Consider the following 27,098-nt stretch of genomic DNA (forward strand, 5'->3'; position numbering starts at 1 on the left):
AGGGGAAAACTTTTACCTTTACCTTTAATCAAGGCAGATAATCCACAATATCTGCTTTGAACCGAGTTCTCTGAGTTCACACTGCCATATACCACAGTTCAAAGCAGATAATGTAGGATCTTATACAGCTGTGTGGAAGAGGCTTCAGGATCCTTCCAGACAGGTCTGATATCCCAGGATCTGATCCCAGGTTTTCTGCTTTAAACTGGATTATATGAGTCCACACTGCTAGATAATCTGGGATAAACAGAAAACTTGGGATCAGAACCTGGGATACGGGGCCTGTCTGGAAGGGCCATCAGAGAAGAAAATGCAAGAGTTGGTGTTGTGTGTCTCCAAGTTGTTTCTGACCAATGGTGACTCTAAGACACCTTATTACCGGGTTTTCTTGGCATGATTGATTCAGAATATTTCTTCCTTTGAGGTTACTAAGAGAGTAAGGCTGCATCCAATTATAGAATTAACGCAGTTTCACATCACATTTACTGGCATGGCTCAATGCTATGGAATCCTTGGAGCTGTCATTTGGTAAGAACCCAGCACTCTTTGGCAGAGAATGCTAAAGATCTTGCAAAACTACATCTCACATGATTCCATAGCATTAAGCCGTGGCAGTTAAAGTGATGTCAAACTGCATTAAATCTACAGTGTATATGCAACCTTTGTTGAGTATTATCTGTTGCACCCTAGGGAGATTTTGGCAGGAAGGGAAACTGCCTCCAAGCTGGTTCCTCTAACACAGATGAGAAACATATAGCCTTAGAGATGTTTATGGACTTCATCATCTTTATCAGTTGGCTAGAAGCAGCTAGAGATTGTACTCCAATGGCCCCTGCACAGATGCATGATTCCCAATCCTGAGCTAAAAAAGAAGCCCTTCCATTAGCCACAAATGTGTACTTTATTTGACTAATAATACAGGGCCACTGGATTGAACCAACAAGGTTCTTTTTTTGCTTTTTGTAAGGTTAAAAACGGGGCTTAAGATAATTAATAAGAGAACAATGCAGGTTAATTTACAGACTACATTTATTCTTCAGCATGTACATATTTTAACATTAAATAGCTTTTTAATGCAGAGAGAAAAGTCAGTGTTGATTACAATTTGGCTTCAACATGAATTGCAATGAATGGATCTTCAGCTTGGCTATTAATCTGAAAATCACCCACACCACTGGCAGCAATGTGGATTTGAATTCCAGTGCAGAGGTTGCCTTCCTTTTGTCCGGAAATAACATCACAGTAAATGCCAGCAGGAAGACCCGTTGGGAGGCTTATCGACAAGTTCCTGTACAAAAGCAAAGATTTTCTCTGTATTTATACTCTCCAATGAATGGGGTTTAGATGGTAATGCCTGGTTATCATGCTGCACCAAGACAAAGTTCTAAATCGGGGTTGATGAGTCTGGTGTTTTGAACTACCATGATATAGTTTAGTGATCATGGGAACTGCAGCACAAAAATAAGCGAAGGGCAGCAGATAACCTGCCTAATTTAGATCATTTGTTGCCATAGGTATATTTAAATTAATGTGTCTGTCATATGACAAATGGTTTATTGTGTGATCTGTGTTGGTTGGACTCACAGCAATTAGCATCATCTTCTAAATGGGAGATCATAGGTCAAGTTCATGGAAGGCAGTGCATTCATCCATCCACGCCAGGTTTTAGCAACATAACAGTTTCATAGTCATTATTTGAAATGTTTGGTGAATTTTATGTCCAGCACCTGGCCAGCCAAGGCAATACAGTTTAAACCATATTGTTTCCTTTCACTCATATAAATGGTTTATTTTCTTTTGCCTATCTATCTCTCTGCTTACTGTGTCTAGGATAAAACTTAGGGCCCTTCCACACAGACATATAACCCAGAATATCAAGACAGAAAATCCCATAATATCTGCTTTGAGCTGGGATATCCGAGTCAACACTGCCCTATATTCCAATTCAAAGCAGAAAATGTGTGATTTTATTCAGTGTGGAAGCGGCGTAAATATGTACACCTGGGTGTCTTTTTTAGAGACCTCCTTGTTTTCCTAGACCTCGGTTGTGTACAATCTGGAGGGAGTGCAAGATATATTGCTATGTATTCCAGTTCAAAGCAAATAATGTGGGATTTTCTTCAGCTGTGTGGAAGGGGCCTTATTCAGTCGCCTATATGATCTTTTTCTCTCTCCATATTCCAGAGCATTTTCTCTTTGCCAGTAAGTGAAATCTGCCATCTAATTATTGAACATGGAACTGGACATCAATGTTATATATGTATGCATATATGTATTTATTTATTTCCTTACTTTATACCTCACCTTTCTCCCCGTAAGAACTCAAGCCGGCTAACAACCATACAATCTGATTACAGTTTATAACAAAGTGAATATTTTTTTTTAAAGCCCACATAATTACTATGTGGATTTAGCTTAAAACACAGTTAAAATATAATAAATACAATAAAATTGCATTTAAAACTCTCATTTCCCCAGATTGCACCCATAACCACCCCAGGAGAATGCCCTTCATCCTTCCTCAAATGCTTGGCCTCTTCACACACCTTTCATTTTGCTGGAAGACCAAGATGCTTCTGTTCAAGCAGGTTTTTAATATGTAATTACTATCAGTGGGGACATTGAGATGTGGGCTCTGTTTTTTTTAATGTTTTAACTTTTGTATCATATAAAAATAATTGTATAGTTTTAAAAATTATTTTCAAAACTAACTTGTTTTAATAGATTTTATCTGTGAGCCACCTTGGGTTCTATCGGTTAAATCTGTGGATGTAGAATCGATGGATACATAAGCACAATTGTACACAACAGAAAGGTTTCCATGTGGCCCTCCAATTTTTTTTCTGACTATAAATCCCATCAGCTTTTATCACTATGTTGGTAGATGATATTGTAGTGTAGTATCATCTAGAAGATTGCAAGTCATCCAACTGTGACATAGTAAAATATCATCAGTAGGCATACAATAAACAAGGAGCAAAATCCATGTTCATGAAAGTGTCAATCAGCTTTTTATCTATTTTGGGCACTACAAACTACAGGATAGAGAACAAAGTATTTTTTACCTGTCATCGTTATTAAACACAATAAATCCTTTGGCTTCACGCCCAAATGCTATCTGGTTGTTATTGTTGTCCCACCAGTTTGTAATAGGCTGACGATGTACAACATTTCAGAAAATCACCATATTCCTAGAAAAAAAATGGATCACCATAACAAATTGTAGTATACATAAGGTCTTTTTTTTTTTTTACTAAAATTACATTTATCATTTGAATACTAATAATCAGAAAAACAGAGGTACCCCCAAGTGATGTCAGAACACATATAACACATTTAAGTATTGATAAACTACTGATGCTCACCGTATTTGAGTCCAACGATGTTCACAGACCCAGCCATTCCCACAACTGCCATCAGGATTAATTGTAACAGGTTTAATTGTTCCATCACTATTGCTAGGTGGTCCAACCCAGTCATTCAAGTCCTTTTAATAAAAGAGAACATTCAAGCAATTAGATATGAAATAAAATTGTAATAAGAAGACAACATGGAAATTATTTTGCCAGGAACTGGAACACATGCATACATATTACTTACAATTATAATATAGAATCATTGTAGAACCAAAATTTTGCTTTAAGAGCCCCTACATTTTGCACTTCATAATCAAAACACGAAATACAGAATCCAATTCCTGCCATTTTTCCACCATACTTACATAAATCATTAAAGCAGGTTCTATGGATTACCAGATAGACTAAATTACTTGATTTTAATTTATTCAGTTCAAATGGCTTCCCATCAACAAACCTTCCCTGCGTAATGGCTAATCAATACCAACAAAATAAAATGTCGATAAAATATAACAAATAATATGAAAGGGAGCATAATATTCTCTTCTAATAGGGAGAACATACAAAATAATTCATGGTTCAGACTAAGGAGTGCAAAGGAGGAAGGAATGAGGTTTACATCTATCAAAGCAAACAGAAGGAGCCAGGGCACTTCTACTCCTCTGCTAGGATGTCAGTAATTCATGCTATCTATTGAATGCAACGGCAAATTTAGCTATTAGTGAACTGTATAGAAAATGGGATTCAGTAGCATAGTTATCACACTGAAACTATTCCACTGCTAGGATGCCAGCAACCAGAAAGCTCTCCTTTTAGGATGCACTGACTCACTTCACATTGCTACGACATGCTAACATACCATCTTCGTAAGGGCTAAAATTGGTATCCCCATCAATTGCCACCTGAAACATTTCAACCCCCAATCATGCCCAATTTTCAAGTTATATTACATTTTCAACAGGATACTCAAGGGCTGGAGAAGAGTCCAGAGCTTGGTATGTCTTTTTACACTCAAACACATAAATGATTTAGTTCAAAGCGAACCTAACTAGTATACAGGAAGGTCTTTTTTAGGATCCCAAAAAGGGATGGAAGGATCAGGTCATCCTTCCCTGCCTAGTTCACTCACAATATGTATCCTCTTCCACATTTAAAAACTAGAACTACATGCTGTGTATTGAATAAAATGTAAAATTTTACTATTACAGTACTGTACAGAAAATGGGATTTATTGCACTGAAATTTTCCTTAGGCCCAGGCTTAGAAAAACTAAAGTGAAAATGGAGCAAAGGGAGAGGGACAATACACTAAAATATTCCACTAGGCCATCTACTAATATTAAAAACTTGTGCTCTAATGTTCTTGCGTTCTTTCCTCTTTCCAGCTCTATTTCTTTTCACTTTTGTCTTTTAAAAAAAATCTAACTCTGTCTTGTTTTTGTTTTGTTTTTTACAACGGATAAGCAAGTAATTTTGAAACCTATTCCAACTTTAGGGAAGGATGTATCCACTATAAACAAAATGACTAACTAGTACAAAAGAATTCTAACACAAAACCTCATCTTTCTCATAGCTACTATCTGCACCCCTAGTCTCTAAATACACTAAAACTGTGGTCACAGGACAACAGTTCAGTACAGATCAGATGTCTACAGGACTATTTAACTTAAATGCTTGAGGGCAATGTGATAAAATCACATTTGTAAAATTCACTCACTGGAGTCTGCCAAATTCTGATCTTCTTGCAATGTTCTAAGTCACACTACTTTTTCCAAACAGCTATATTCCAGTTCTGATAGAATTGTTCGTTCTCAATTGCCTCAATCCAGGGAAAGTTAATCATGATTAAATCACAATGAAATAAAAGATGCATAGTTCAAAGCAAATTAAGCCAAGATAACTTTCGTTCAACTGAAATCTGGACATTTCTTTGTATTTGAGTCCATTTTCCAAGTGCTGCTACAATCCCTTAAGGCAAGAAGTAAACACAACAAGCAAATAGCTATATATTTCTAGCGAGCCAGTAGAGAGTTACCTTTCCATGCTGGATATCTCTCGGCCACCTGTAGCTTGATATTATTCTTGTAAACCCATAGGGATGAGCAAGCATAAACCCAACTGCCATTTTATAGAGTCTGTAAAATCGATAAGAGAGATACTAGAGCACAGAGAAAATACAAAAACTGATTATGTCCCGGGCTGGTGTGACAAGCAGCATATCTGTATGGCAAACACATGTCAGTTGTTTATAAATTTCTGATGATAATCTTTTCTGGGAGTAAATCAAACTGATTTCTAAGGAGGCGTGTATAGGTTTGGGTTGCAAAAGGCATTCCTTTCCCAAAGCAAAGATAGGGCCCATGTGACTCTCAAAAAGATACTAGACTTCAGCTCCTGTCAGTTGTGAAGGATGAACTTTGTGAAGCATATCTGAAAAAGAATGCAAAAACATTCTAAAAGCGCTCCTTCCTACTACCAAAAAACATACTTCTTTGAGTAGGCATCTTTTAAAGAAGCTCACATTCACAATACATACATATACATACATACATACATACATATTGAAGAAAGAATTCTTCAGTCATAGAACCTATGGCAATCATTCAGGACAGATCATTATATACTATTATGGACAAAGCCATACTCTAGTGTCTGGCTCTTTTCATACCTGTGAACAGTTCTGCGTGCAATTTATGTCATGTATCTGAGTGAAAACTAAGAAAGAATGTAGGTAGAAGGAAGAAATAGACCTTCAGTAGGAATATTTATTATTTATTTATTTATTACATCACTTCTACCCCGCCCTTCTCACCCATCAGGGGACTCAGGGCGGCTTACAATATAAACATACACATTAAAAACAGTTGTCGTCAAATTTAAAACTCCATCAATATTAAAAATTACAATAAAATTAAGAATATCCATTAAAATATACATAATTATACATTTAAATATACATTTAAGGCGCTTTCCATGTTCATGTGGGGTCTGTCAGTAGGTCATATATTCTTATCTCATTTTTGCTGCTACTCATGCTCAAATGCCTGGTCCCATAACCACGTTTTTGTCCTCTTTCGGAAAGACAGGAGGGAGGGAGCCTGCCTGATTTCAATGGGGAGGGCGTTCCATAGGCGGGGAGCCACCACTGAAAAGGCCCTGTCTCTCGTCCCCGCCAGCCGCACCTGTGAGGCTGACGGGACCGCGAGCAGGGCCTCACCTGACGATCTTAAGCTTCGAGGTGGGTCGTAGCGGGAGACACGTTCGGACAGATAAGCTGGGCCGAAACCGTTTAGAGCTTTATAGGCTAAAGCCAGCACCTTGAATTGTGCTCGGTAGCTAATTGGTTGGCGTAGCAGAGGAGTAGTACGCTCCCTGAACGCCGCTCCAGTTATTAACCTGGCAGCCTCCCGTTGGACTAATTGAAGCGTCCGAACAGTCTTCAAAGGCAGCCCCATGTAGAGTGCATTGCAGTAGTCTAAACGGGATGTAACAAGAGCGTGGACCACCATGGCCAAGTCCGGCTTCCCAAGGTACGGTCGCAGCTGGCACACAAGTTTTAATTGTGCAAAGGCTCCCCTAGCCACCGCCGAGACCTGGGGCTCCAGGCTCAATGATGAGTCTAGGATCACCCCCAGACTGCGCACCTGCGCCTTCAGGGGGAGTGTGACCCCATCCAGCACAGGCTGTAACCCAGTACCCTGTTCGGCCTTCCGACTGACTAGGAGGACCTCTGTCTTGTCTGGGTTACCAATTGGAGATGAGATCAATTGTGGTTTCCAACATAGTGAAGTACAAGAAGTTAATATCTGCAACCAGTGGCCAAGAACAGCAGGTGAGATGCAAGAGGCTTGGGAAGCTATCAAAGCTGTACATTTTAAACAGGTATCATTCTATCTGTCTGTGAGGGATCACCATCCATATCCGGTCTCACATGCAGAAATTCCACATATGCATGGAGAAACAATCAGTTGCGGCCATTATTCTCAACATGTGAGGATTGCAGGGCCAAACTGCTTTTGAGGCAAAATACATTTCTTGATCCAAACAGTGGATCTAGAAGGGTAGGCAACAAAACCAGTATTCCTGACTCTGCTGCCTGCTGTTGCATCACTGAAGAAAGGCATTATGGCAAGGAGACCAAAGAGTCTTGCCAGCTACTCTCCAGAACAGCTGCCCCCCCTTTTTGTTATATGTTTTAAAATAAGAAAATGTATTTATAAATAACAAATAAATTCACATCCACATGGAACAAGAAAAAAGATCAACTTCAAAATGGTAGAAGTACAAAGTTGTGGCAAGGAAGCACAGAGTACAAAGCAAAGAGGCAGAAGCATCATTTTCTTCATACTGCACTCACTCCAGCCTCCCTACCTCTCTTGCTCTCTCTCACTCTCTCTCTTCATGAAAACAAACATATCAGGAATAAAAACCACACAAAATCAACTAACCCAAAGTTGCTCAAAGCTGACAAGTGGACAGCAACTTCCCAAAGTGGACAAGAGCATGAGACACCGAGTCTGCTCTCTCAGACCCCTAAAACATGGTACTCTTGTGTTAGCACTCCCTCTGGTGCTAGCTCTAAACTCAAAATATTGCTCGTATGTCAAAGCAAAACTTGGGCCAGCCAATGGCTCTTAACTCAATATGCTCTTGAGTTGCTCTTCCCTTGTACAGTAGAGTCTCATTTATCCAACATAAAAGGGCTGGCAGAACATTGGATAAGCGAATATGTTGGATAATAAGGAGAGATTAAGAAAAAGCCTATTAAACATCAAAATAGGTTATGATTTTACAAATTAAGCACCAAAACATCATGTTATACAACAAATTTGACAGAAAAAGTAGTTCATTACATATTAATGCTATGTAGTAATTACTGTATTTATGAATTTAGCACCAAAATATCACATTGCATTGAAAACATTGACTACAAAAATGCATTGGATAATCCAGAACGTTAGATAAGTGAGTGTTGGGTAAGTGAGACTCTACTGTATTTCTAATTCTCCTGAGATATGTTCCTTGACATTTCAGGAGAAAAATGAGGAAATTTCCAAAATTTCCCTGTAGTTCACATTGAAAAAAGGTAAAGGTTTCCCCTGATGTTAAGTCCAGTCGTGACCGACTCTGGGGATTGGTGCTCATCTCCATTTCTAAGCCGAAGAGCCGGCGTTGTCCATAGACACCTCCAAGGTCATGTGGTCGGCATGACTGCATCACACTATTGATATCTAAAAAGCTAGTAATATGGAGAGCCAGCATGGTGTACTGGTTTGAGTATTATACTATGACTGGAGACCAGAATTAGAGTGCCTGCTCAAAGTGATTTAGCAAAGGAAATCTTTCTACATCACCTTAAGTGTGTCACTCTCTCAACCGCCCAAAACACTATAATATATTGATTTCAGTGTCGCTATAAGTCAAAAATGGCTCAAAGCACTACAGCCACAAGGTCCACATGACTCAGTTCTTTAAAAATATGTTTTTCAGTGGCATAAATGAGAGCATTTACTTAAGCAGAATATGGCTCTGTGTTATTTCCATCCCATGATAAATTATCTCAAGGACTTTTGTTTTACTTGATTTAGGAAGTCCATTCCAACACATATGGGAATTCAAGACTTTAAAAAATGTAACAGCTTTTCTGTTCTAACTTCAAGAGGTTCTTTACCTGGGGTTCCAAAAAGTGAAGATGGAGGCTCCACCAGCACCATGTCCCCTCTGGTTGTCATGGTTATCTACAAAGACAATGGCTTTGTCAGAGGGCATCAAACTCCAATTTTCTCCCAAGCTCCTAAATTGTGAAGAAATAATTAGAACTTCCTTGATTACAGACTCTTTCAGCAAGTTTTAAAAGATCTCTCTCTTCCAAATATGGGCTGAGAAGAAGAGTTCTGGAGATCTTTGTCTATACTCTGCAACTGCTGCACATTGGGGGTTATGTGGGTGAGGGAGAGGCTCCTGAAAGACTAGATTTCATGCACAGAGGGAGCTTCCTTTTTGCACATGAGGCCCTTAGGACTAGAGGGCATCCAAAATTAATTACTTCAAATTTGCCATCTTCTCCCCATTCCATTTGTGGAGGACAGTTCCAAGTTGCATGCCATATCTAAATTCAGTCACTCGACCATTTCTGAAGTATTCGGAGCTTTGGACACCTTCGCCACCTAAGTCAATTACCTGGAAAAATACACACACACAAAACTGGAGAAGGAATACAATTGTGGTTTCAATGTGCTTCAAAACTACCAAGAGTGGGGTTATTTGGTAGGCAGTTAGCACAAAAAAATAAGACACAATTTTTCTGCCATGCTTAACCTGATCACATCTAGCATCTCATGCATTTCAAGTTCCACACTATTTATTTATTTTAGTTATATCCTAAAGAGAGTTGAACTGGATGTTCCTTGTGGTCGCTTTGAACTCTATGATTCAGTCTTTCTCTCGACACAGGGCCCAAGTAGCTTACACCAAGGTTAATACAAAATACAGTTAAAAACCTGATTAACACAAAAGTTTAGAAAACACTTAAACTATTATATTAAAACAACCAAATTATTTAAGAATTCAAGCACGTAAAAATAAAAACAAAAATGACTACTATGAACAGTAGTAAAAAATCAGGGCATGAGTCAGATGACTACACAAACTTTGTAGTTTTTCTATTGCACTGTGTACTTTCTCACTAAAAGTAATGGACCCCCAAAAACTTAATCAGAATGGATTCAAACTTTCTCATCCCAGTAAATACACAAATACCACTTATGTATACAACACTTTAAAGTTTATTTGGGAAAGGAAAATAAGAACTGCCTTGCTAGATTAGATCAAGAGGTCTATCCAATCTAGTATTCTAGCTCACAAGGTGTGCAATTTCATATCAATTTATCTGGCAGGAATTCCCCTGAATTCAGTTAGGTTTATTTCTTCCTGATAGTACATGTATAGGATTGTTCTGTAGATAATTTCAAGCAAACCACTTTCCTCTCAGCCTCAGCCTCAGCCTCCCACATATCAGTAATAAAAATACAGCATCAAGGAGAGGAAGAGGACTTCTTACCTTATGAAATTGTTGCAAGAATTACAAAAAGATGCATTGAACATTGCACGGATATTATGAATTATATTAAATTAATGAACTTACATTATTAAGTCATTATTAGATTCACCAACCTCCTGGTAGATGAAAGGCCGTGAACCTTTGGTAAACCACCGTGTGTTTAGATTGTTTACTTTGCTTAAGATAGCATTAATGTCTTTGGGCCATATGTGCTTTGAAGCATCAATTCGGAACCCTGCAACACCCAGATCAATCAAGTGATTCATGTATCCAGCTATTTTTGAACGTACATCTTCTCTGCTTTGTGCAAGGTCAACAAGACCAGATAGACGGCAGTTGCGAACCTGTAAATACATGAAAAATTGTCAATGAGTCACCTGCCAAAACACAGATATTTAATCCTCGAAGATTTGAGATGGTTGCTGCCAAACCTAAAAAATGAAATAGTCCCACATTGGGATCCTAATATTATTTTAAATCAGAAGTGTCATTTGATGGCTCCTGTGATATTGTCCCAGGAATCATAAAAAAGATGAACTCTCCCTCTGAAATCAGAGATAGAGCTCTGACTTCAAGAAGGGAGATCTATGCTTGCACAAAATGACATGGTCTTTACTTGTTCAATGTAGAGGGGAAACAGAAAATATAGTGGATGTAGTATTAGATGTAGTATTCACAGGCCCATTGGATCTTTAGGGTCTGAAGCCCTCCTGCTACATGGAAACATTTAACAGCGCAAGGATAAATGAAAGACTCGTCTCCTATTTCAAGCAACAATAGGAAAAGGCTGAAATACAAAGACAAATGCAGGAGAAAGAATGGCAAATAGTATTATTTGCTCCCTTCTGTCCTGTTGATAGAGACTTGTATGATTGAGCTATGATCAGCGATATCAAAAATACTTTACAATTATTATTATTTTATTGTATGACACAGCAAACAAGATAGATATGCTGGATTTCGTTTCACAAAATCACAAGTCGAACACTTCCCAAGTGTCTAGGACTGTGTGATGTATTTTCGGATGATGTGTGCAGATCCCAGTAGGGTAGCCTTTTGCAGTTATTATTATTATTAATAATAATTATTATCATTATTATTATCTAGCTTGGGGACCCGGCGGTGCCCGGGTTATTTGAAAAAGGCATTATTTGTCTTTGAATGTTATGTATTTTGTTTGGAGTGGGTGAACTACAATTCCCAGAATCATGGGTCAATCCTCCCCAAACCCCACCAGTATTCAAAGTTGCCCATTTTGGGTCTGTGTACCAAGTGTGGTCCAGATCTGTTGTTGGCTGGTCATCGCCTGGCTGCAGTGATCTCTGGATGGGGGTGGACTACTACAACTCCCAGGTTCCTGGGGCAATTGTCCCGAAACATCTGTCAGTATCCACAGTAGGCTATGTTGAGTCTGTGTGCCAAGTGTGGTCCAGATCTGTCATTGGCTGGGTTCAGTGGTCTTTGGATACAGGTGAACTACAACTCCCAAAATCAAGGCCCATTCCCACAAACTCCTATAGTATGTTCAGTTGGGTCATAAGGCTTCTCTGTGCGAAGTTTGGTCCCGGTCCATTGTCAGTGGGAGTCACTGTTTCTCTGGATGCAGGTGAACTATAAGTCCCTTTCCCCCAAACTTGCCCAATATGTTATGGGGACTCTGTGTACCAAGTTTGGTCCTGGTCCATCATGGGTGGGGTTCAACTGCACGTGAACTATAAATCCCAGTACCTACTACTACCAAATGTCCAGGCCAATTCCCCTCAAAACCCACCAGTATTCAAATCTGGGCATATCAGGTATGCATGGGAAGTTTGGTCTAGACCAGGGGTCCCCAAACTAAGGCCCAGGGGCCGGATGCGGCCCTCCAAGGTCATTTACCTGGCCCCCGCCCTCAGTTTTATAATATAATATTTTATATCAGTTTTAATAATATAATATATTGTATATACATATAATATTGATAATAATCTTATTATTATCTTACAATATAATACTAATAGTAATACCATATAATAATATTAATTATATGGTATATATTACATATTATATAATAGTATAGTGGTATAGTTCAATATAGTAATATATAATGCTAATATTGTGTTATGCTAATAATATAATATATTGTATGTACATACAGCTGCTCTAAGTCCCCTTCGGGGTGAGAAGGGTAAAATATAAATGTAGTAAATAAATGCAGTAAATAAATAATTAATTTTAGACTTAGACTCGGCCAAAATTTGACATGACTTGAAGGCACACAACAACAACAACAACAATCCTAATCAACTTGACTATCTCATTGGCCAGTAGCAGGCCCACACTTTTCATTGAAATCCTAATAGGTTTATGTTGGTTAAAATTGTTTTCATTTTTAAATATTGTATTCTTTCGTTGTTGTTGTAGTTGCACTACAAATAAGACATGTGCAGTATGCATAGGAATTTGTTTGTATTTTTTTTTTTCAAATGATAATTCGGCCCCTCAACAGTCTGAAGGATTGTGGACCGGCCCTCTGCTTAAAAAGTTTGGGGACCCCTGGTCCAGATCCATCATTGTTTGGGTTCATAGCGTTCTGGATGTTGGTGAACTACAACTCCTCTAAATTCCCCAGTAGGAGTCACAGTGCTCTGACTTGATGCAGGGTGAACAACAACTTCCACCATGTGGAGTCAATCCCAAAACTCCAGGAAATTTATTTGCTGCTCATTTCTGCTCTGTTTGTTATGCAGAAAGGGAAGGGCAGTAGGCAGGGTCATGCAAATTCCACACCAATGGAGAACCCTTGGATGCCTGCCTGTGGTGGAGGAAAATGCAAAATCTAGGATGAAATGGTCCCCAAATGAAAGCATTCCTTGGCTGGTGGTTCGTAGTGTTTGGGAAGGACATTGGCAGGGGTTGTTCATGGAGCTCGCTGTAACCGCAAAGTCAATGGAAGGGAGTGACTTGGTGGCTCCTTAGCACTGGGAACTATGTCCTGTTTGTGGAGGCCGGAGGCTGTCTGTGTGAGCAGACACCCATGCCACATACACACATACGGGTTTTCACTTTTATTATGGATATAAATATAGATATAGATTGTTACTTGTCTTATATCACGATTTGAGGTGTGCACAGCACAGTTACACTACGTCATTATCATACATTACATACATCATCAACTCAAGTCTACGGATGCACTGAATAACATTGTTACATCAGCACCACACCTCTTTTAATTGAAACAGCTTCATACTAAGAAATCCAGAATTGGTAGTTCATGAGATACTTAAAATTATCTTCTAGAAAGCTGTAGTACTCTCCACAAACTTTAGTTCCCCAGATTCCTGAAGAAGGGAAGAACTTTGGATTTACCTAAACCTATATTTATAATGTGAACAGGCACTAATGATAACTTACTGCTGGGGAAGGCAGGTGGACTAGACTTCTATAGCCATGATTTCGATGCACTTCACCAAAAAAAACACACACACACACACACACACACACACACCAGAAGCAACTTGCAGTTTCTCAAGTTGCTCCTGACATGAAAAAAAAAAATCCAAAATTCAGATCTCAGGATGAAAATGAAAATGGTATTAACCTGACAAAAGTGTGTAATTCAGATATACCCTTGTGTGGTGTGGATATAAGAACTCAAACTGGGCAGTCAGCAGTATATGCCAAGTAGCATAGCCTTAAGCATTCCTTTGTCCACTAAAATGTACAGCAAGAGTGGCCAAAATATATCTTGCTGTTTTAGGTCTAGCAGGGGAAGATGACACTTGCAAAACTGGGAATGACTTGTAATCAACTCGTTTTGAAAAAAAAATCCTTGAACACTACCTCATTGAGAAACACCACTTATCCAGCCAGAACCAATTATTATTGCTGTTGTTGTTATAGTTATAATTATTTATACTCCACTTCCTACCCCAACGCAACATAGTGATATTTACCTGGATAGGATCACTGTAATTTTCAATATCCCCACTTGGTGTCTTACATATTCGGTCATTGAAATCAAACGTAAAGTAGGGGACAGCAGGGAAATATCGCACACCAGCATTGAAATAGCTCTCACAGGTCCCACGGTGTCCAGAGCCAGCCCCAGAGCCACACATATGATTGATCACAGCATCCACAAAAATATTTATCTGTTGGAAATACACGGGATTATATTGTTCGAAATAGCAACCTTCTTCAAGCCTCCACTAGTTATTTGTTATGTATATAATTCAGATTGCTTACTGTATTGTATGTGTGTGTATTGGTATGCAGTTTTCCTTAACTCTATGTTGCGAGAGGGCCTGCAGACCATGCAATCAGATCTGGAATTGTTCAGGACTCAGACTCCATTTTAGAAACAGTATGCTTTCAGATACCAATAGAAACAGTACAGTTTAGAAGCCATCAGACTTTCAATGTAGAAACAGTATGCTTTTAGAAAACTGACTCCATGAGACTCCATTAGACTCTCAGACCAAAGAGATGTTTTAGACTATGGACTGTTGATTATGAGAAAGATGCCCTATGTTACCTGCACAGAGAAACTACTTCAAATTCAATTTGTAACTGGATTGATATGCAATGTACCTGTATGCTGAATACATGAAGTTTGTGAGTAAACCAACTGTTACTTTGAAAGAAGTCTACTTATTTTTGTCTTTTGAGAGCATGATTTAAACCAAGACATTTTAAGGGAGAGTAGACGTTTTTAGACAACTGAAAGAACACTTCTGAAACTCTTGAGATATATGTGTGCACGTTTGTGCATTGGCATATCTTTGTCCCTAACAGTTCAAAAAGATATCTAGGTATATCAGCTTAATAGCTGAGAAATCTAATTACCTTGCATGAATTCTAGTAGATATTTACCACTAATGAGAAGATTGACTCAAGTGAGTTTTTAACTCTTCTCAGGGAGAATCCTGATTTTCCCAAAATGGTGGTGAATACCATTTTCAAAAAGGTTATGGAGATTTCCATTTCCCAAAATAATACCATTTTTCTAAATGGTTATGATTTCTAACAAGGTCATGCCTTTCCAAAGATCATAATTCTCCAAAATACATGAGATACATGAAGAAGTGCTCAAATGTGATGATGGCAGTACATTTCAGATTAAGAAAATCTAACTATTTATACCAAAATGCAAGAACATTAAATATCTGAATACAGTTTGCAAGATGAAGGTCTAAATAGAAAGACTTCGAAAATAAAACTATGAAGTACATGTTTAATCCAAATTGTGGCAGATGTTCTATAATTTTTGGCTGGCAACTGGTGGGTTGCACATCTGAAATGTAGCTCCTCCAACAGCCTTTAATTTAGCCCAGCCTGCCTAAAATTTGTCATATATGATCATAAAATTCCTCCTACACTGAATATATTCTATTTATGTAGCTTACAAAGGGACATTCAAATAGCTAGAGTCTATTCCATTACGCATAATAGATTCTGACACGTAGATTTAAAAAACGTGGGGTCAGGGAGATGATTTCCCATGGAGAACTGAATAAAGCATACATTTTATCCAACACAGTTCATAAAAAACACATTTTTCTTATACAATAAGGGTTTATCTTTAACCCGAAATCTTTGGCTCAGCTTATTGTCAGAAAAGTCATCGAAAGCCACTTACTCCAACATTGTTGCATCTTGTCACCATGTCTCGAAATTCATTTTCATTTCCAGAACGTGAACACAATTTGTAACTGATAGGCTGATACCTTTCCCACCATGGTCTCCATGGAGTCATTATAACCAGATTTTCATTGGGAGGAGAAACCTATCAATACAAAAAGCAAGCAAGCAAGAAGATAAAAACGAATTGCCCAAGAAGACTTAACATTTAATCTGTATTACACAATTTCAGAAGTATGAACACACTTTAACGATTGTGGATCTATCTCACAGAATCCCGGGGTTTCCTGTTGGTAAGGGATTTAAAAGTTTCTGCTTAGAGAGCTCTAGACTGACAGTAATATGTCTTTGAATACAACATGATTGAATCAGAGCAATGATGACAGGGGCTGAGTGCAGCTGGAGATCAACAATATCAACAGAATTTCCCCCAATCATATTCTATTGATACAGATAAGGAATTTGTGACTCTTTCAAAGTTGGCAGAGTGCAACTCCCGTATCCCTTTATCTGTTATGGGCTAATGAAAAGTTGAAGCTCAACAACTTCTGGGAAGTCAATGGGGATTTTTTTAACCAGTATCAAAGAGAAAAAGGTACCAACCAACCTGAACTCCTGCAAATCCATTTGGTGCTAAATAACGTTCACATTCATCAGCCACATCTGTCCAGCGCCATTCGAAAAGGTGGACAATAGACGTCCTTACAGGTTTGGGATCTGATTTGTAATGCATCCAGCAAAGTCCAAAGGCTGCAAGGAGAAGGAGCAATAAGCCCTTCTTGTTGTCTCTGCCAATCGGTGGCATTCTTCTCAAGAGCCTTTTGCATTCCTAGTAGAGAAGAAATCCCAAATGACCCACTGCACACCTCAACTGCCACCTCAGAGGGGGCAACATGTTATTTTAAAAGAATATATTGCAGGAAAGAGGCACTGAAGGCTTCCCAGAGTAACAGAAATGCTGTCAAACTAGAGGACACTATTTCTGTTTGTCTGTTGGGGTCAATACACTAGGTAAGTTCAGAGGCCCACAACAAGATGCAGTTTTCATTTGATTCACATTCTCTCAGAGGCTAAACCAGTAATGTGAGAGGCCTGTGGACCATACAAAAACAGAAGGTCAGGCAAATCTGTGCAAGGAAATATTACTTTATTATTATTACTTTTGGGAACTACAGGTATACCTCAGTTAACAAAGTAGATGCATTCCTAGTGCTTACTTCTATAACAGAAAATTTGACACCTGGTTAAGTGACAAAAGTTTCATAATCCATAAAAATTAGTTCAATGTGCTTCAAAAAAGTTTTAAATCAAAATTAACAATATGCAAATGAGACAACTGAGCCAGAGAAACCTTGCCTAAGAAAATGTAACATTTTGATCTTTGAGAGGCCTCTCAAAAGCTTCTTTCAGCTTCTTCTTCTTATGATTTCCATTTTCAAGGCCAAATGCATGTGTCTATGTTTCTTTAAAGTGATGTGGCCAGATGTTAAAGCAGACATATGTGATTTCCATATTTTCTTTCTCTGTTTTGGTTTTCAACATGTTTTGTATGGAATTCTGGAGGCAAACACTGTTCACCTCGCCTGTTGTGGGCAGGCACACACAGCTACATTTGGATTAGCTAAAGCAGATCTCATTATTACATCTCTTGCTGCAAAGAGACTGCTGCAATCTGCCACTAAAAGTCTGCAATTCCAGCCCTGCTTCAGCATCTTCCCAATGACAATGCAACTAAAAACTTTCAGCTAGACAGGGGAAAGGGAAAAAAAGCAGGAACTAGGGGTATGTTAAAAAGACTTTGTCAGAGCCCTCGATAAACTATGTGTGCCTGTACTGATTCCAGAATATACAGCCAGGATGATTAGTGATAAGAAGACTAAGAGTTCTATCACACTATACTGTTATAGCGCTATTATTCCACTTTAACGTCTATGATAACATTCTGTAGAATTCTTCAGTGAGAGTGAAGAGCTCTTTGATTGAGAATACTAAATTCTTTTCAAATATTGCAAATCCCAGAATTCCATACAAGGTTGTCATCCCAGTTATTCCCAGTGGATTAATAGAGCTATAACAGTGTAGTGTGATGGAGCCCTTAAAATTACAACCCAGGGTAACTCATCAGGTTCTGAGCTCTGGTGCCCCAACATTTCTGAAGTAGAGCAGGTCACATGAATCTGAGACTACAAAACAGATGTGGAGTATGTGCCTTCCTCCACCGATGTTTCTGGACTGGATCTTTCACTCTCAGTTATGTTAGCTAAACCTAATGGGAACTGCAGCCGGGAACCCCTGAAGGACCACACATTGACCCTATTTGAATTATAGCTACTTTATGTTTGCCAAAGAAGTTGTGAAATCTCTCCCTTAAAGAAGGGGTTTGATTTCATGTAATTTTGTATATTACCCAACTGGCATTTCACTGAGAGTGGTTTATAAATACAAAAAAACAGTCAATACAATTCTAAATAACAGTAAGAGAAATATGAAAACTAAAATGAAATTAAAACATTAAATTATCAGACTGCTGTAACACTGCAAGCAGCTAAAGCATTATCCTTGTTCACTAATTTTCCCCAATTTATCTTCCAGGTGTCTTGGCCTACATATTCCAGCATCCATGGCCAAGCTGATTGAGTGTGATGGGAAATATAGTCCAAAACAATTGAGTTTGTCAAATTAGAGGCAGTTAGCTCACAATGTTATTATTTCTTGTGTTTTAGAGCAATATATGCATATATCTTTTGGAAGGTATAGGAAGACGTCAAATTCCATTTCATTTTAACACTCCGCTATGTCCAATCAGACCTCTAAAGCAAGAATGGAGAGTGTGTGATCATTCAGGCTGCAATTCCCACATACACTCCCCACTAATTAAAGGCTCTTGGGGATTGCAGCCTAGCCACATGTTCACTTCTATCAAGCAATCTTCTCCAGAAACTAATGCTCTCCAGATGTGTTGACCTACAACTCCAAGCTCGGAAAACAGGTAAGGAAAGGCTGCTTTAACTGACTTTTCTCTTTTGTAGATTACCCCTTCATTTTGAGATTAAAGTATATGCAAACTTTATGAAATACCTTAGAGAAAAGAGCTTGTGTTCTTTTCATTATATGTAGCTGAGTCACACCTTGTAATGTCCCTGAGATTGCTTGGACTCCAGCGATCATTGTAGGCTGCCTGGAATCTGATTTTGCAACAATAATGTTAGACTGGAATTTCATAGGCAATGCAAGGAAACTCCCCCCAAATGTGACAGACCACAAACATTAGTCTCTGCATCAATAATAATAATGATAATAATAATAATAATACTTCTTTATATGCCGCTCTATCTCCCAATATCGGTTTACAGCAGATATTGGCAAACATTCAATGCTGTGAGAAGCTGAACAAAAAAGTTCAAGAAACAGTGAGGGAATCCAGAGAAGCCTGCCCCAACGTACATTCAACTGTTACAGGGGGAAGAAAGAATCATTCTTTAAATGATAACTTGGGATTAGAAGGTAGATCTTTGATGAGTCCTAACCCATGTCTTTGCCATTCAAAGGGAATGGGGTGTATATCAGGGATCTAATTCAAATGAATGAATGAAAAAGGAAAAGAAACCCTTTCCAAAGCCAGTCCCTAACCTCAATCAGTCTGCTGTTTAGCAGGAAAATTGGACAACTCTCAGATCTGGTCAGTGTACCAGAACAAAGAATATGAGAGATCTAGAAGTCATATAAATGGTCAAAAAAAGTCATAAAGGGGCTGTAGTCACTCCCTTATGATGAAAGATTACAACTTGTAGGTCTCTTTAGCTTAGAGCAGTGGTTCTCAACCTGGGGTCCCCAGATGTTTTTGGCCTACAACTCCCAGAAATTCCAGCCAGTTTACTAGCTGTTAGGATTTCTTCGAGTTGAAGGCCAAAAATATCTGGGGACCCCAGGTTGACAACCACTGGCTTAGAGCGACTTGACCATGGGCAAAAATAGATCAGAAGTGAAAGCAGATTGGATTTCCCCGTCTTGTAATACTGGAGACATCATAGAGTAATAATGTACGTGCTGAGCTATTTATGACTCTAGGAGACTAGAGACTGCATCCCTGATCTGCCATGGAAACATCATTAGGTGATCTTGGGCAAGTCACAGCTTTCAGTTCAAAGAGAAAAAATGGCAAATTTCCTCTGAATTAATCTTGCCAAGGAAACCCTATAATAGAGTTGTTGTAAGTAGCTATTTGCGACCTCATCACATGGATTATCCCTCCCCGCCCCTGCAACCTGGTGCAGTTTTGCCATTGGGGGAAGCATGCCGAAGCAATGCAAAAGCCTTTGCATGTTAGGAGGGAAGCATGCTATGATGCTTCCACTCCTGTTTGGGATGGAGCTTCAACAGGAATTCCAGTGACGCCATGGGATGGGTAGCATCCCCATCCTAGGATGCTAAAAAAGGTAAGTATGATGAGGTCCTTGGTTTTAACTCGTACTGTCTGCCCTTCACACATCAAAAGAAAGGCAAGGCATAAACTAAAGGTGAAAAAAGAATGTGCTGTTGTAGTCAAATCTTGCTTGTTGACTTCTCCTTGCCAATTGGTCGTCCATTTTCAATAAATTTAGACTAAAACCCTTCTGGTCTAATTTAAACATGAACTTCTTTAAGCTCTGATTGATGGAATAACGGCAGCAGCACAAGGACTGGCCCCTTCCACACAGCACTTAGGCCCTTCCACACAACTGAATAAAATCCCACATATTCTGCTTTGAACTGGAATATATGGCAGTGTAAACTCAGATAGTCCTGTTCAAAGCCAATATTGTGGAATTTTCTACCATGATATTCTGGGTTATATGGCTATGTAGAAGGACCCTTAATCTTATTGGCTTCTGGAAACTCATGTACAGGATTTGTTTTTGCATGTGGTTTCTCACTGAATGAGTACTACTTGCACAGAAACTTTCTCCTGCAGGTGCATATCCCCAAGCTGGATAGAAGTCACAATGCATTTCACATCCTCCAACCAGGTTAATAGTTTGTCTAGGAGATTACTAGAATATTCAATACTGGGTTTTAACCCTGTTTTGACAGTGTTTCTTAATACCTAAATGTATATGTTTCTATTTTATTCTGATGCTTGTACACTTTCTGTTGCTGGACATCGATTGTAATAAATAAATATATTTCACATTGAGTTTTTATACTTCAAAGCCATTGTCCCTCCACTGCCTCAAATCCAAAAACCAAGAGGAAGGAAAGAATTCTTCTTGCGAGTTGGTGCTCTTTTGCAACCTGTTTCAGTGCTCCCATTTATAATGTGTAGGTTGCAAGATACATTCGCCACCAGCTGTCCTACTGTTTCACAATCGAAGCTGGAAGCAGAACAGCTTTGAACACATCTGACAAAGCCTCACTTCAGGGAGGGAATCAAGTTTTGGACAGACAGTGAATTTGGTCGTATGGTAATAATATAGCAGTCTAAGGACTATTTAATGAGCTCTGCCATATCTTCTCTTAGATATGGATGCCTTTTTATGCTTTCCCATGGGAAAGTGAAACCTGTTTTGTTTCTTAATGAGCCAGTTAGACTTTTTAAAAAACACAACCCAAAATAGAACACATTTAAAGCTATTTGCATCACATGTGGCCTTACAGGAACCTTGCAAACACAGCCATGTATGTTATTGGCCAACAAAATAAATCATTAACTTTTTCAAACAAACCTGGCTAGATTAACCATTTGTGGCACTTTTTAAAAGCCTATGTCAATCAAAATTGCATTCCTGGTCGCTCACCTAGAGACAATTTTGACTTACCAGAGAGAACTGCAGAAAAGGAGATTGACAAGCCAACCTTAAATATATATTTACACCTATTTTCCAGGTAATCTGTACTAGGGGTTAATAGTAATGCATCATGAGGCCATTCCCTGTCTTGTTTCTATTTCCATGTTTTCTTGGGGGGAATCAGTACTTCATAAATCAGGAAGCAATCTTAACATTCACTAGTTTGCAATGTAAACTTGCATGCTTTGCTTATAATTTACATGAGCAGAAACAAACAGTGACATACCAATGTCACCATGTCGTTACAATTAACGTGAGTTTATAGTCCCTCCCCCTTTTATGGGAATCAGTGTCTAACTTCCAGTTTTTATTTTTATGTCCTAATAAAAGTTTTGCCAATGATTCTGCTCCTCTTACACGCTATAAAAAACCACAATCAATAGGCAGTAAAGCATGTCTCTGAAATGATGGTGGAGCTGAGCACAGACACAACTGTTATTATAGCTGTCAACTGTGATTAAAACTTTGTTAGGTGAGATGTATCTCCAAAGCCAGAACTAGCATTCCCAAACAGCTTAGAAATATAACTGGAAATGATATATTGGGAATATACGGGAATAGCCCTTACAACCAGCCAATGCAAATGTAAACCTGCCTTTGGATCTTAACATATAAATCACATGGAGGCCTCAATTAGTTTCCAGACAATGCTGCATTTCCTGAGAATATGCAATAATATGTCAGCATTACTAAACTTTCAGTACTGAAGAAAATAGCTGTATGATAGCTCCATCATGCCTCACCATTGTTGAGGCTGGCAATTATTATTATTATTATTATTATTATTATTATTATTATTATTATTATTATTATTAAAAGATACCCTGCTTCCCCTAAAATAAGACATCTCCAGAAAATAAGACCTAGTAGAGGTTTTGCTGAATTGCTAAATATAAGGCCTCCCCCGAAAGTAAGACCTAGCAAAGTTTTTGTTGGGAAGCATGCCCTTCGAACAGAACACCAGAGCATGCAGGATCGATAAATGTACATACCATATACATGGAAATAATGGTAGTAACAAGAAATTCTTGATAGGATTCACAGTTTGTCTGGTTATGCTGGTTTGTGATGACAAATACTGTACAGTATATAATAAATGTTCATTTTTTTTGTTCGACAATAAATGTGAATTCTTCTTCATGGAAAAATAAGACATCTCCTGAAAATAAGACCTAGCGCATCTTTGGGAGCAAAAATTAATATAAGACACTGTCTTATTTTCGGGGAAACATGGTACATAGTACTTACTTTAGTGGGGGGAGAAATGGGGGTGGCCCACATCTGATAGCTAGAGAAGTTCTGATCTTTTTTTTTTAACAATCTAATATGTTAAAGTGCGATTGCATTAGGTCTTGTTTACTTAAGCTGTTTTTGATTTGTTATTTGTACCTTCGACATTGAATGTTTGCCAATATGTTTTACTTTGCTGTAAGCCACCCTGAGTCCCCTCAGGGAGATAGGGTGGGCTATAAATAAAGTATTATTATTATTATTATTATTGATTAATTATTATCTTATTTATGCTAAAAACAGCCATGTAAGAAGGGAAAAAGGATATATTGATTCATCCCCCAACATTTCCCAACCCCCAAATCCCCACAATGGTAAGCAAATGTAGCATAAAGCAAGGTGAGAGAATCCATGGCCTTTAAATTTTGACTCTAGAGCCCATCAGCCACTGTAAACCAAACAAAGACAATAGGAGATGTAGTCAACTAATCTTCTACATTAATTACCCTGCCTTTTGGACTATCTTTCTCTAAAGCGAAACTCTGTGCACCCCTGGTATGTTAGATCTAGCTTGAACCTTCCTTTGAAATCCATTGACTAGTAAAGAACCTCTCTTTGAGGTCCACTGATGGTTCCCCTCTCTTCCTTGAGTTGGTGGAGAAAGGTGAGAAGAATGGCTTAAGGTAGTGGTTATGAACCTTCCTAATGCTGTGACCCCTTAATACAGGATGACCCCCAACCATAAAATTATTTTTGTTGCTACTTTATAACTGTCATTTTGCTACTGTTGTGAATTGTAATGTAAATATCTGATATGCAGGATGTATTTTCATTCACTGGATCAAATTTTGCAGAAATACACAATACACCCAAATTTGAATACTGGTGGGGTTGGGGAGATAGATTTTGCCATCTGGGAGTTGTAGTTGCTGGGAGTTATAGTTCATCTACAATCAAAGAACATTCTGAAAGCCACCAATGATGGAACTGAACCAAACCTGGCACACAGATCTCCCATGACCTACACAAAATACTGGATAGGTTTGGTGGGCATTGACCTTGAGTTTGGGAGTAGTAGTTCACCTACATCTAGAGAGCACTGTGGACTCAAACAATGATGGATCTGGACCAAACGTGGCCCGAATACTCAGTATGTCCAAATGTGAACACTGATGGGAGTTTGGGGAAAATAGACATTGACATTTGGGAGTTGTAGTTGCTGGGATTTATAGTTCACCAACAATCAAAGAGTCCCTTGAACCCCACCAATGATAGAATTGAGCCAAAGGACAAGTGGAGAAATCTTCAGCTTCTCTGCCAAAGGGATCACCTAAGACCATCAAAAATATGTGTTTTCTGATGGTCTTCAGCGAGCCCTCTGAAGCCCCCTCACAACCTCCCCAGGGGTCCTGACCCCCAGTTCAAAGCAGCTACTGTGGGATTTTCTGCCTTGATATTCCAGGTTATATGGCTATGTGGAAGGGCCCTGGCTCTATACTTATCAAATGAATGCTAGGGAGATCCTGGGATTTGCAGTTTGGGGAGGCCCCAGCACTCTTTGGCAGGGAAGGCTACAACTCTCACGACTCCATAGCACTGAGCCAGGCCAGTTCAGGAGTGGTGTCGAAGTGTATTAATCACACAGTGCAGATGCCCCCTTAAAAGGAGGCTAAATCGAAGCAGGGATTAGGTTTGCAATGGGGTCCCAGATCATTGCAAACACTGATCAAAGAATCTACTGTGTGATTAACCTGGGATTTGCAAAAGCACACTTTAAAGGAGGAGGAAGACTGGGAAAAGGATATATAATAATAATAATAATAATAATAATAATAATAATAATAATAATAATAATAATAATAATTTATTCATTACTAGCCTCTCCTTTCGGCCCGAGATGGAGCACACGATTTTAATGTTTACAAGGGCGTTGCTTCAGCCAAGGCGAGTGTTTCATTGCATTGGCATTTTCCTAAAGGCAAGCCTTCTAAATATAATGCGAAGCATTGCTTACATACTCGCTTGGCTGCTTCATAGGCTGCATAGGCCCTTCTGTGAGCTCCCGATGGAGGTGCTTTTGGCCAACATGCCTCCCCAAAGTCCCTGGAAAAAAAGCAAACTACAAGCTCCTCCTCTGCAACCCACCTCTATGGCTTGAAAGCGCTCTTAGGTAATTTTCAAGCTCCTCGGTGAATATGTTTGGATGCTGCCCTCTGGTGTCCATCAGGCCAACTCTCACCAAACTCTTTTCTTTTTGAGACTAAACTGTTTTGGCATCACATTATCTGCACTGGCTCAATGCTATGGAATACTGAGAGAGATGTAGTTTGGTGAGGCACCAGCACTCTTTGGCAAGGAAGGCTACATATCTTGTAAGACTGCATCTCCTATGATTCCATCACATTGAGCCGTGACAGTTAAGGTGGCGTCAAACTGCATTCATTCTATTTGTTGTCAAAGGCTTTCATGGTGGCCAGAATCACTGGGTTGTTGTGCATTTTCCGGGCTTTGTTCAAGAAGCATTCTCTCCTGACGTTTTGCCCACATCCTTAAAGGCAAAATATTTATACGACCTGAAGAGAAACCAGAGTATGTTTTGCCCACATCTATGGCAGGCATCCTCAGAGGTTGTGAAGTATATTGGAGGTTTATATATCTGTGGAAGGTCCAGGGAGGGAGAAAGAATTCTTATCTGTTGGAGACCAGTGTGAATGTTGTGATTAAGCACCTTGATTAGTATTAATGGCCTTGCAAGCTTCATTCCTGCCTGAGGGAATCCTTTGTTCAGAGGTGTTAGCTGCCCCTGATTGATTTATGTCTATTATTCCTCTGTTTTCAGAGTGTTGTTCTTTATTTACTGTTCTGATTTTAGAGTTTTTTAATACTGGTAGCCAGATTTTGTTTATTTTTGTGGTTTCTTCCTCTCTGTTGAAATTGTCCACATGTTTATGGATTTCAGTGGCTTCTCTGTGTAGTCTGACATGGTGGCTGTTAGACTGGTCCAGCGTTTCTGTGTTCTCAAATAATATACTGTGTCCAGGTTGGTTCATCAAGCACTCTGCTATGGCTGACTTCTCTGGTTGAATCAGTCCGCAGTGCCTTTCCTGTTCCTCGATTCGCGTTTGGGCAATGCTGCTGTGTTTGGTGGTCCCCATGTAGACTTGTCCACAGCTGCATGGTATACGGTAGACTCCTGAAGAGGTGAAAGCAGGGCCGTAGCCAGAAAATTTTTTGGGAGGGGTTTTGAAAATTTGGGGGGGGGGGGTTAAACCCCTAGCACACCCCCTTCCCCGCTACAAACCTGTCAATATCTGCTTGAGATAGTGCCTGGAGGGACTCTGAATGTTTTGCGTCTCATAGACTTAGCATGGGAATTTGGTTGACCAGTTAAAATTCATGAGTAAACCAGGGATTTTTTTATAACCTGAAAAATTCATGAGTAAACCAGGGTTTTTTTTATAACCTCTCCCCGGGTTGGATTCGAACTGGCAACCTTCACGTCAGCAACCCAACCTTCAAGTCATCAATCACAAGGGTTTAACCCACTGCACCACCTGATGTTGTTTATTTTATTGTTTATGATTTGATCTGTTTGTTTGTTATGCTGGCACTGAATAATAATGATATTAATAATAAGTTTATTTATATCCCGCCTCCATCTCCCCCGAAGGGGACTCGGGGCAGCTTACAGCAAAATCAGATACAAAACAATGATAAAATAAAATATGAAACATTAAAGAACAATAACAAAAACCAATAATAATATATACACAGCAACTGAAAAAACACAACGCGGTATTAAAACATCGAATTAAAAACAATGAGGTTGCAATAGTGGATAAGCAAGGTGCACATTATAAGTTACAAATTTTTAAAAAGATAAAGTGCAATAGATTCATTTAAGGTCACATTGGGTAGGGAGGAGCCCTGAATGTTTCCCAAGTTTCTGTTGTAAGCCACCCTGAATCCCCTTAGGGAGATAGGGCAGAATAAAAATAAAGTT

General features: G+C 39.0%; 1 protein-coding gene across 4 annotated transcripts; it reads right to left on the reverse strand.

Moving 5' to 3' along the window:
• Positions 1-1,011: 1,011 nt before the first annotated feature.
• Positions 1,012-25,231, reverse strand: LOC100565106 (pancreatic alpha-amylase). 4 transcript variants are annotated; one of them, XM_008109121.3, is made up of 12 exons: positions 25,114-25,231; positions 19,119-19,225; positions 16,648-16,869; positions 16,039-16,185; positions 14,354-14,551; positions 10,529-10,759; positions 9,402-9,535; positions 9,027-9,149; positions 5,391-5,490; positions 3,366-3,487; positions 3,066-3,191; positions 1,012-1,288 (listed from the first exon to the last, which is right to left on the reverse strand). In XM_008109121.3, the coding sequence occupies exons 2-11, from the start codon at positions 19,206-19,208 to the stop codon at positions 3,173-3,175; spliced, it is 1,386 nt and encodes a 461-aa protein (XP_008107328.2). In that variant the 5' UTR covers positions 19,209-19,225; positions 25,114-25,231; the 3' UTR covers positions 1,012-1,288; positions 3,066-3,172. The 4 variants fall into 4 exon arrangements, with proteins under 4 accessions (XP_008107328.2, XP_008107331.2, XP_062834014.1 ...); XM_008109124.3 differs by lacking the exon at positions 9,402-9,535 and having other exon boundaries at positions 10,500-10,759; XM_062977945.1 differs by lacking the exons at positions 1,012-1,288; positions 3,066-3,191 and adding an exon at positions 5,737-5,785 and having other exon boundaries at positions 3,468-3,487.
• Between the last annotated feature and the right edge of the window lie 1,867 nt (positions 25,232-27,098).

This window comes from Anolis carolinensis, chromosome 4 (genome assembly GCF_035594765.1).
Source record: "Anolis carolinensis isolate JA03-04 chromosome 4, rAnoCar3.1.pri, whole genome shotgun sequence".
Lineage (NCBI taxonomy): Eukaryota > Metazoa > Chordata > Lepidosauria > Squamata > Dactyloidae > Anolis > Anolis carolinensis.